This window comes from Thunnus thynnus, chromosome 9 (genome assembly GCF_963924715.1).
Source record: "Thunnus thynnus chromosome 9, fThuThy2.1, whole genome shotgun sequence".
In the NCBI taxonomy this organism is placed as follows: Eukaryota; Metazoa; Chordata; class Actinopteri; order Scombriformes; family Scombridae; genus Thunnus; species Thunnus thynnus.
The window spans coordinates 20,240,048-20,252,428 of NC_089525.1; the positions used below are offsets into that span (position 1 = coordinate 20,240,048).

The following is a 12,381-nucleotide window of genomic DNA, read 5'->3' on the forward strand; positions in this document are numbered from 1 at the left end:
TAATGTATAAATATATAGATCTTTATTTATTTATTTACTTCATATGCTCAGTTAACAGTGTTGGGGAACATTACTTTCAGTAAAACTAACTCGTTACACTACATGAACAACACAGGAAGAAAAGCTTGGTAGATGGTTTGAACTGCTGCAGGTTGTCATTAGTTGTGGTTATTTATCCAAATATATTTATCTTTGCGTTCATGTTTAAATCTTTGTATGTCATTGTAACAGCAGAAGCTGAGATGAAGCTTGAAATTTAAGACAGATAAGAAGTCAACATAATCCATTAAGTGAAAACAATACATTGATGTTAGGTTGGCAAAAAAAAAAAAATAATAGAACAAATACTGTAAACGTTAATTTCCTATGTAAGATACTGATGTTAAATAGAAAAGCAAAATAAAATCAGTTCTTTGTAACATGTGACCGTCAACACTGCTTGATAATAATATAATATACCTTTAGAATACAAAAACATTATATTTGATATACAGTATCAGTGCATAATCATTTCCTCTCCACATAAACAACACGTTATACAAATAAGACATCATTTGGAAATACACAGGGCTTCAAAATATCCATTTTGTAGTTTACTCACTGACAAAAAACTGTTTTCTTTAGTGGTCAAAAAGCACAAAGCTAGCCGCTCTCCTACAGGGTATCTGTACTGTAATACATGTGTGAATGAAGGTTTGGTCCAAAGTACTTTCAATATATCCTGAATTACAACAAATGGTGTTAAAAACAAGGAGATTTGAACACATAATAAAACCTACAGTGAACCAGAGCAGACTGGTGCTACTTTTATACACATGTAGAGTTTCTGTAGCCTGCCCTGCAAGCTTCACTAACACTTACGCACATGACGAAGGACGGAGAATACCTACACACACATTTCTGCAGAAGCAGATTCCCTCAGATTTACTACCAGTGAATACAGCAGCACGAACAGCATATAAATCTGGATTGAAGTGTCGATATCAGGAAGACTGAGCCGGTAAATCCTCAGGTTAACCTTTAAATATGTATCTAAATGTACAACAGAACTGGATGACTAAGTGACAGTGTTTACAAACTAAATAAATACACAATTTATTCTTACTAGTGCTTTTGAAGAAGACTGTTCCTATGAAATCCTGTTCCAATCTCATGTTTCTAATGTTTGTACACAAGAAAATAAACAAATTCATGAGGCTCTCTGGTTTTCCTTTTCGCTGTCATTCTTAGTTTGACCGAGCAAAAAACACAAAGCGTTTGAGTTTCTTCAACACCAGATCGGACAGGAGGAAGAATCGAAATATAACTCTTCATTTGAATGCCTTCGAGGTTGAGCTGTAAAGTTAAATGTGAAGCCGTCTGGTCTCTCTCTCAGCTCTACCCTGTTTCCTCCATTAACATGTGATTTTCCATAACTTGGAGAGCTTAAAAAAAAGAGCTAGATGACAGAGTACCCCTCTCCTCTGTCACTCTGGGTCAACCTGAGTTAGTTGAGCTTTAATGAAAATACAGGAGCAATTACACCTCAAATAAGAGACCTTTCATAATTAATAATCAATGTCATATTGGTATCCATCTGCTTTTTGCTTTAAGCAAAACTGAACCTTCATATGGATGGATGTAGCCGCATTAGAAAATACTTTCCAGTTTTTAATTTATGAAAAGAAAATTAAAACAGATAAAATAGTCTCTATATAAACTTGAAAAGCCTCAAATTGTAGTATGTTTGAATCTGTGGTAAAGTTGGAATCTTTGCGGTTTTTCACAGTAGATCAAAGAAATACCTGAGCCTGTTTTCAGCTGTTTGACATATCACAGTGAATGTGGAACGGACCAGCAGCATAAACGTCAGCCTACGTCTGAAAACTGGGAAGGAATGATGAACAGTTTACAGGTTTCCTTTAGTTGCACAGCAGGTGCCCTGTAAGTTGGAAGATGCTAGTTACAGTTGTTTCATGAGTCATTTCAGAGTGTCTTTTCTAAACACTTTGAGAGAGAATATCACGTTTTTTTCCCTCTCAAATGTTTGGTAAAGAACAGTCCACAGATTAGAGTCAAAACAGAGGAGAACAAAGCAAAGGCTCTGAGGCTGTCGGTCAGACTCTCCAGGGGTGAAGCAGGAGGTTACACAGGTGGGGTGGAGTAGCGCACCACGTAGTTGTAGTCAGGCGGCGGGCTGTGACACTCCAGGTCAGCATCCAGGGCTGAATCATCCAGACTGAAGTCCAGAGAGGAAACAGTTGGTGGATATTTCTCCTTTTCTGTGTCAGTTAGCACTGACTCTTTGCTCTTACTCGCTGCCTTCATGCTGAAAATACACACAGACAAACAGAATATATACATAAGCAGGAAATATCACCATCACAAGGCTGCTGTTACACTAATCTGTCACTATATGGAAGCAGGTTTTATGCCCTTTACACTCAAAAATGTGTTTTCCTTGTCGTGAATTCACTGTGATGTTTGAGCATCACTGTGTAGGACAATGAATGTGCAGTCTGATACTAGAAACCTGGGAAAGTTTCTCTTTGCTCACAAGTATAATTCTGTGTAATCACAACTAGGAAGTGAATCATGGTCCAGTATGAAGTAGCAGACATCTTATGATCAGTAGTCAAACTTTTTTGTATATTCATAGATTTTTTCAATGAGGGAGAAGGAATGGATGTAATTTTAAGGATGTTTAACGAGGTATTTGAACTTTTTTTGTGGAAAAACCATATGAGATTCAAATTATTGTCTTAAAACATGTGTGGACGGGATCTTTAACCCCGCAGCAAAAAGAACGGCAACAAAAATGCCTCCTGGTTCTGTCATGATCTCAATTTTCAAATCTATCCGCTGTCTTTAAAAAGTTCGCTTCATTTCTCCTAGTCGTGGCAGCATAAACGTGCCTAATAGAGATGAACACATCATCAGCCTTTTACAATAAACAGACACTGCTAATTCCAAAAAAACACTGAAAAACAAACACAGACACAACAAACCAATGTGGCGTAACAGCATGATCAGCTGACTTTCCGGTAAAGAGATGAGACACAGGACCAAAATTTGCCACAAAGCTTTTCTCTAAATGCATGACTATGTCCTCTTTAAAATACTTGAAACCCCTATATCAAGACTTTTTATATGATTGCAGAGTCTTTAAAATGATTATAATGTAATAAGGTTTTTATTTGTAGAAAAAATAAACAATCAGGGTGAAAACTGGTGCTGCGGTAAACAAACAACTGTGAACTTATCAACCCTTCTGTGAGACAAGATTGTTTTTTCCAAGAGAACTTGACTTAATCGCTTTCACAATGGAACCAGGAGTTGTTTTGATGTTTTTAGATGGAAAAAATGCTCCTTGTGAAGCTGTGCGACCACACAAACCTTTCCTCATTCATATATTATGTAATCAATCATCCTGAGATTTTCTGCTTCATTTGATACTCAGAATATGAGTAATTGCCTGCTATTGTCTTTGGAGGTTGCCAAGGGTTTCCAGAGCTCCTCTCTCGAGGCCAAAGGGTCAGAGCCCAGCAGGGGTAAGTGACACCGCTGTACTGGAATGCTTCCTTGATGAAAACCTGCTAAACCAGGCATCAAAAATAGATGACAATAGTACAATGTGAATTGAAATGAGTCATCTTAATGCAGTTTACAGAAGTTCTTTGCTCTAAAAATCAGCGCTGACTTAAAGCTGTCCTGCGTGTTTAGGATTGCTGAAGGCTGAGGGATTAACAGGTGGACTTGTGATAAACAAAAGGAGCCGTGGAGGCTTTTGTAAACCCCTCCTAAGTTCAAAGGTGGCAGTGATTGAGCGGTTGCCCAGCAAGGAAGTCCTCCCCTCAAAGTATAGATCATTCTCTGCATGCCTGGACTGATTGTCTTTGCCATGGCAGGGGCCCTGATGACACGAGCGGGACGGTAACGAGTCTCTTTAGCCTTGACACCAGTTTCTGAGGTTTTAAAGAGACGTGAGAGGATGTGGGTGTTTGTAGAAGTGAGGAGATTAATTACAGCACTACAGACGGTGACATTAACTTGTCTTACACTCTTTCGTCTTTAACGTAACAGAGATTTGTGGAACATTAACATTTGCTTTATTGCTGTTCCTCCGTTTAATCTTTTAAGTGGAAACCACAATACTTTGAAGGAGTATCAATAACTGCTACTGTGCAGAGAACAGCAGAATAATGATGTGAGGTTTAAAGTGTAATTACTGAGTTCAGGGGTATGACCATGAAAATTAACCCGGTCCTGGCTGCTGTACTTAATATCTAAGCCTTAAGACACCTACAGAGACCCTCATAAGAAAAAGATTTACAGAAACTTTACTCAGATTTGACTTTATCCTCAGATAACCTTGTAAACAAGAACATATTGTCTCAGTATTTTTTCCGCTTTCTTTCAGTTTTATATACTTTTCTTCACAGGATCCACATCTTAAAGTCATCAGATGATCCAAAGGATTTTGGGGAATACATTGTAGACGTACGTCACTCTTGAGATCATTTGTTACCTAGCAGTGGATAACAGCGGACAGCTGTGACTCATAAGTTAAATCAAGATGGGAGGAATGTCATTCAGGACTCTTTTGGTGAAAACAAAGAGGTTTTAGTGTGTGCTCTTAAAACAGCTGAAATGTCCTTCAGTTTGTAACCTTCAAGCTTCATCCCCCCCACTTTTCCTTTGTTTATCTTCAGAAAACTAGCCACTGACTTCTTTGTGGGCCAGCAGCAACTTTGTGTGTGTGTGTGTGTGTGTGTATGACAATTATTGTGTCTACATTCCAGCACATCAGGGAGGTTTCCAAGCAATATTCTGCACTCTCTTCCAGTGTATATATGTGTTAATGTATGATTGTCAGAGCATGTAGAGGGTGCTGATGTGGTTTAGTGTACGTACGCCAGAGCCATGATGCTCAGCGGTCGGCCTGCCAACGATTCCAATCGCTTCAGAGTCTTCATGTTGTCAGAGGACAAACCCATCCCGCTGTCTGACTGACCGCCCTGTTGAGGATGGAGAGACGGACAGAAAGTCATTAATTAAAACTCCAAATGCCATCTTTCTTTCTTTCTCTCTTTTTTTCTTATCTAAGGTGAACAAATATCTAAAAATAAGAAATAAAGTAAACTTTGTTTCTATAGAATCTTTCAAAAATGTTACAAAATGCTCAAACAGGTCAAACAGTGATATTTCACCAAAAAAAAAACCCCAAAAAACTCAAAATCATAAAAGTGTTAAGAGTAATAATTTATAAAACTGGCTGCCTATACAGGTAGGTTTTTAAAATGTGGCACAGATTCAGAGTTTGTTCTTCAGTGTTGGAGCTAAAACAGTAGAAGTATGATCCCTCTTTGCTCTGAGCCTGGACCGGTTTGAGAGGCAGACTTTCTTGATGCAGAATAAGGAGTTAAAGATCAGAAATATATAGCCGAGCCAAACCACGAACAACTTTAAAAGTAATCAACAGCAGCACTGTAGAGATGTGTGTGTTCTCTTCATCTAGTGTTGGTCTGACGCCTTGCCGCTGCATTCTGCACAAATTGCTGCATCATATTGAACATAGTGCAACTAATGAATTGTAATAGTTGAGACTAGAGAAAATAAGCATGGATAATTGCTCAGCTATGTTTTTGGGAAGCACTGGTTTTATTTTGAATTTGGCAAAAATTTGCATTTGTACAAAGCAAAACTGTACAAGACTCTTGTTGTGATGATTGAAGTTGATGTTTGGATAAAAAAACAACTCCTACATTTCTGTGTGAACGTTTTAGGATAGCTGTGGACTTTCCAAGGTGGGGCTGGCGGTTAGAAATATGATAAGCACCAATAACCAGAACTTCAGTTTTATCATAACTCAGTTGGAGAAAGTTGGAGGCCATCCAGTGTTTGATGGCAGCAGTGCAGGGAATCCTGATTCTCGGGACTAAATGAAACATACAAACTTGTATCTGTAGGACACGGTGTTGATATGACAAGTAGTAGCAACAAACTGAACAAAATCGAGCCAAGTATTAAGTCTGCTGGGATCTCACATGACATAAGAGCAGAGGAATAAAGTTATCAACAGCTACTTTGAACACTGGATGAAAACCAATTCAAAGCAGTTTTAAAATGAATGTTATACCCTCTCATACAGTAAACAGTAAGATTGAGGATCCAGGGTGGAGTGTCTGGTTTAGCGTCAGGATGAATAACTCACCCCATGGTTCTCATTTGTCCCGTCCTCTATGGTAACCTCGTCGAAGGTTTTCACACTAGCGGGACGGATCTTGATGTTCCTGGCAAAAAAAGAAAAAAAAATTCCAGGGTAAGACTCCAAAATAAAAATGTTCTGTTTCTGTTCAGAGAATCGTTTGATTACACTGGAGCCAAGAGGCAAAGTTCAGCAACAAAACCGCAGGAACTTAATCACTTAGATCAACAACGTGTAGCATCTATGACATTGTACTTTGAAAACACACCTTGTTGACTTTGCATTTCAACACTGAGAGGCTAAAACGACTGCTTAATTTAGCTTAAGGGGTAACTGTCATTACTGCTTTTCAACACCTCCTCAATAAACACACTTGGAGGATCTGTGAAAACCCAAGAGCTCAAACAAATGTTATTTTAAGTGGACATAAATCTAAAGGGAGGCGCTATGGTTTTTGGGGAAATTCCTTACAGAAGCCACAATACTAAAAGCTCTCTGGCCATCGAGCTGGCCATGTGGTGTTCTTATCATGTGCCAATCTGGTCTGTCATTGTCCTCAAGTCAGACCTTAATGTTCTGCTGGAAGAGTTTAGTCTGAGTGCTGCAGGAACAGTAATTGTTTTGGATAATATTCAGTGCAAAGTGGGAAAATGATTTAGGCATTTCCTTTGCATAACAGACCACAGTGTTGGAACTGTAACAATTTGAGGGTAGGTTTACATGCCTTCAAGATAAGGAGATTTATTTCCTTTGAATGTCTTAACAAGTTCATTGGGGACTGTAACAGATTTGAGCCAATAAGATTAAGAGTCTACAGCCATGCTAGCGGCTCTGTGAGGCTGTGCGTAGACACAGAGGTGCTTTGAGCAAAATGCAAATGTCAACATGCTAATATGCTCATGATTACAATGCTAACATACTAATGTTTAGCAGGTATAATGTTTACCATGTTCACCATCTAGGTTTTCTGTGTTAGCATGCTAACACTTGCTAATTAGCACTGAACACAAAGTACAGTTGAGGCTGATGGGAATGTTGTCAGTTTTGCAGATGTGGTAGACAAATGGCAATTCATAAAAATGTTGTCAAGGTTGCAGACAAACACAAATGTCAAACTCATGGTGGCACTAGACAAAAAGTCAGAGAATCACAAAAGTCAGCAGGATTCATCCTCTGGGAACCATGAATATCTGCACAAAATTTTGTGCCAATCAGTTTAGTGGATGTTGAAATGTTTTACAGGATAAGTGAAAACTCAGTAGTGCTAGAGGAAAAGTCAAGGTATCTCCCTAAGTGATAAGAATATTTGTACTAAATTTCCTGGCAATCCATCCAATAGTTGTTGAAATATTTCAGTCTGGACCACAGTGATAGACTGACCAATCATTGCCTAACATTGTCATGAGCCACGGTGCGAGCATGGCTAAAATCATCTCAGCATTGAGAAGATTAGATAAAATAGTTAGTCTGTGAGTACATGAGTTTACAGTTACAGCCTGTTTTATGTAAACTAGACAATGAGCAATGATTCATGTTCTCACCAGTTGCCCCCTGAGTCGCGGTGTGAGACGGGCCGTGATGGCGTCTCCTCTGATGGCTTGGTGGCAGACGGGTCTCCCACCTTGGCCAGCAAGGCTGTGTTGATGGGTATGTAATGCTTCCCCTCCTAAATCAACCAAGCAGAGACAAAACATCTTAGAGTGCAGCCTTACGCTTGCACAGTGTAAAGTATAAAGCACTGAGGGCGATACGGTGTGCACACTATGTAAACACACACATCCACAGGTCGTGGCGAGCAGCCATAGAAACTAAGGTCATGCCTAATAAATCCAATACAATGCGCATGATTTTGGTGGAGACTGCAGAGTCCATGACCAGCCTTCCTGTACTGTAACAATAGCTTTATTAATGAGAGTCAAAACCCTCTACTGTTCTCTCTGTCCAGTCTAGATTGTTTCTCATGAGAATAGGTTTCACAGACTCATTTGTAATGCAACATGTTATAGTTTTTATGTGATGTGTTGTCTGGCTTTGTCTTTATATCCTATTAATTCACTGATCAATCTACAGTCTTCTGTAGTCACTGTAGCAGTAGTAAAATTTAATTCCTTTATTGTGTGCGTATCTGTCTGCAGTAATGTAAAATCTGGACAAGAAGCCAGTTCTCTTCAGTGGCTGGAAGTAGGAACTTGACTGTAGGCATCTTGAACATCCTGATGACTGAAAATGATCTGGTCTTGTTATGGCTCAGGCCAATTTTCTATCATCAGTGAGAGTTGAGGCTAAGTGCCCTTCCCTTTTCAATTTCCTTCTCCTTTTTCCATCCATCTTCCTTTTTTAGTATCATCTTGTTATTCCTTTGGTACAAGAATATTTATTATTTTATTTCAGTCCCTCATTAAGATACAAAGTATACAGCCATAACTTATTTTGTGCTTTAGGGAGGTAAAGATGAGAGCTTCAAATATGTTGTTCATAGTCACATGAATTGAGAATAGGACTAGAAGTCGTCACAAATTCACTTTATCTGAGAGAGACCAGTATAATTAAACAAAAAACAAAGAGACCCGATCCAAAAGGGACCTGAAGCAAGTGAGACCCAGTCTGACATAGACACAATTCTAAGTGCTGTTGACCTGAACAGACCCAAATAGAAAAAGAGTAGGAATACATGTCATATTTTCAAACACTAAAGATTCTCCGTTTTGCCTCAAGAAACAATTTTTTCTTCCGTGATGATTATGATGCGTCGGCCCAATTTGGGTCCCTTGGTTAGCAGCAACCAAGTGGTCAGATGAAGACATCTAAATTGAAAAATGAATGTTTCTAAATGTTTACATGAAAACCAAATACTGTGATTTTTCCTGCGAGTATTTTGCAACTTTTTTGACTGATGGGAACAGGGCTGTTTTACATTCTTACCAAATCTATTAACTTTCAACAGTTTGTGACATTTCACAACATTCATGCCACACAATGATACTTTGTGTCAAAGAATGAAAAAGTTTTTCCATGCATTCAGACATGTGGTTCCTCTTACGAGGCTGATAGTACCATTTCTAAGGGAGCTAAGTGTTTGTGATGACTGTTACTTCCCCTCTCCGTCACTCTGAACACACCCACACTGCATCTCCTTTTAGAAGTCTGATCAGTGAGTGTCAGCGGTGATTGTGCTCATAATGCAGAACTATTGACAAATATTATTCAAAGAAGTGTCTGGTTGGTTAGAATTCCAAGAATATGAGTAAATTAAATCTACCGTCATGAGTTTTTAGGGTGAGTTCACATCACAGCTGTTGATGATAAACTTTCTCTCAGATATTTTCTGAGAATGGATGTTCTGTTCAAATCATATGTGGTGTTCAAACAGCACACTCTAGTTTGTCTATCATACCTGCTGCACGCTGGCCTGAAGCAGGTCTCCCAGTCTTTCCACCAGCTCAGTGAAGGTCGGCCGCTCCTGTGGCTCCCCCTGCCAGCAGTCCAACATGGTCTGATATCTACGAGCAAAGAAAACACCACTGAACAAACACCGCAACATACATGGCACACACAAATCCTCAGCATACTGGATGGACATTCCTAATGCTAATGCCAAGATAAACACATATTTGGGTTGAGGTATTGTAAAATGGGACCTTATTGGTGCCAGAATATTTAGCACCTTGAGGGAGAAACTATCAGAGTTGGTCGTCTTTTCACATCTCTGTGTTAAGACTGGTACAGAGGTGACCACATCTGGTCCACCTATACATCGACTGTCATCTAGAACATTAGTACATACCCTATTCATTATTTTCAGGGGATTTTAAGCCTCTGGGGCTGTATCTGATTCTCTCCTGGTCTTGGGTGTGAAGACCAGTGAGAGTGCGCAGTCTGTCTGGTCTCTGACAGGCTGTCAGCGTCTCTGCCCATGTGGGAAGACTCAGAGCCTTTATGTGAGTTTCCATCGCACAGCTCTGTCTCATTTCATGGAGGAATTTAGAAACAGAGCACCACGGCTGCTGTTTAAATTAAATTCACAGCGTGTTACTGATTGGGATCCGTCAGTGATGGACCCCTATCCTGTTTCTGCTGCAACAACCACCGCTTTCCCCACAGAAATCTTAAGTTTTTATGTAAATATAGCCATTATGATTCCCTTCTGGCATCGTATTTAATCAATCTCAAGTTTTAAGTTGCTGACTGTAAAAAGCAGATGGTCTGTTGCTGCTGTATTGCACACCCTCCTCTCCATCTGTGTTTTTGTGTGCAGGTCACACTCTCAGTGCTGTCAGGCCCGGCTGAAAGAGGCCAAGCGGCTGTGAATCCCATGTTAATAAACATAGAGTACACTCCAACAGGTGGTAGCCCTCGTAACGGTGACAGGATGTGGAGAGCATGATCGCAGCCCTTATGCATATCATTGATGGGGGAAGAAGATACATGGTATGATTGCACAATTTAAACCACATTTCCTGCCTGGTCTGTAATGAGAATAAATAGCCTTCCCCCGCATGTTTTAGGTCTTGAGGGAGTGCGGTGTGTCTGAGGGAGGGGAGATTCTGCAGAACTGAGTTACATTGTGTGGTTGGGCAAGTGTGTTAGGATAGGAAGTGAGCATCCTATTTATTGTATTCCCACTCTCTGAGAGGCATCCGCTAAATTCCTCTGCAATGCATCAGGACCGGGGATCCTATTAACAGGCAGTAGTTCCTGATGAATCAGAACTGCAACATTAAATACTCAACACGCTGCGCAGCCTCATGTGTTTTTCATCATTCGTGTATTAGGGGTTTGGGGTCAGGGTCAAGGTGTCAAAACCTGAGCTTACAGACACAAGTGATCAACTGCAGACCTCTGGAGGGGATCAGCAGAATATATTTAAACCGATAACAGCAGGTTTTTTTATCTTGGCTTCAAATCAGAGACCGGCCTCACAGTCATAAGAATGCAAAATACATAATCTGGCAGTTCAATTTTCATCAAATGGGTTGCCTAAATCAAGCCGGAAAGTACTAGAGATTCTTGGCACCAGTAGGTCTGCATCTACAGATCTTATGTTCTGACTGAAACCTACAGTCTGGATTACATTTTGTGTATCATTTCCAATCACTGTCTTCTTTGTAAAGCTGATAAATTCATTCAGTTAGCTTTACTTGGCACACGATGCTTTAAAACTCTGGACCTTTTGATACCACATCATTATTAAGCAGAAGTGTAGTATTATGCTTTCAAAACAAATAAGATTTGTGGAGTTTCACTATATGAGTCATTCTAAATGAAAACCAGACAATGTATGCACACTTGTTGAGAGCGATCGCTGGGTCTGGATCCTGAGAACATGTAGGACTGCATACTTTTTCAAAGTTTAGGCATTTGACAGAAAAGTTACAGTATCCTGCATCACTAACTGACAACACTGATACCAAAGAAGAAGACTCTCTGTTCTCCCACAGATATTTATATCTGGCAACATCCACCAGCCCCTACTCAAAAAATATCCAGTCTCACTCCAGACATTCCCTTTAAATACGGTGCTCAGTTACATCTGCGCCACTGTCAGTCAGAAAAAGTTTCAGAGCTTCAAGCTCATGGCCGCAGAGCCAATCAGTAGCTAATGTTTCCTTCTGCAACATTCAGAGCTGGATTACCCATGATGCTTATCAGGCACCCCTGACCTTTTGGTACAACCACAAAGAGGTAGAAAGAAACAATGGCTCCTCTCAGTTGTATATCGATATGGGAGACAATTGCTGCCTTTATTTTCTTGGCCTCTATGAGGTCCCTGTTAACTACAAAGAGGAGAACATACAGCTGAGGTTGTCGAGTATCAGTTTTTTTCACTGACTGAACTGCCTCTCACACATTTTTGTTTTCTCACGAAATGCAAACAATAACATGTTGATACTCCTAAATGTCTTAAAGAAATATACACAGGATAGGACAGAAAATCAGTAAATGCAAAGTTAACGTTACCAAACACAGTCCACTTGACTGTTCACTTCATTACCCCTGACTTAATTGACATGGACAGTGTGAAGGAACCTTTTTCTTTCATTTGCTGTTATTATTCATATGAATTCTTACATTTCAGAGGAAGAGTATTCTGGGGCTCTCATCCTGGTCCCCTCTTTCAGCCTGCAGCAAAATTCCTCGTCAATTTGGACGCCGGGGTACGGTGAGGCACCTGAGAGAGGAGAGAGAGGGATATG

The 12,381-nt window shown here is 39.9% G+C and overlaps 1 protein-coding gene across 1 annotated transcript in view; it reads right to left on the bottom strand.

The window, feature by feature from the left end:
• Positions 1–12,381, bottom strand: part of kdrl (kinase insert domain receptor like) — a 45,015-nt gene continuing 32,634 nt past the window's right edge. Inside the window, exons 25-30 of the mRNA XM_067599565.1 lie at positions 12,257–12,356; positions 9,582–9,687; positions 7,729–7,853; positions 6,194–6,272; positions 4,894–4,997; positions 1–2,308 (exon numbers count right to left, since the gene is read on the bottom strand). Of these exons, the coding sequence (XP_067455666.1) occupies positions 2,125–2,308; positions 4,894–4,997; positions 6,194–6,272; positions 7,729–7,853; positions 9,582–9,687; positions 12,257–12,356 (698 nt within the window). The 3' untranslated portion in view covers positions 1–2,124. The remainder of the gene's footprint in view (positions 2,309–4,893; positions 4,998–6,193; positions 6,273–7,728; positions 7,854–9,581; positions 9,688–12,256; positions 12,357–12,381) is intronic.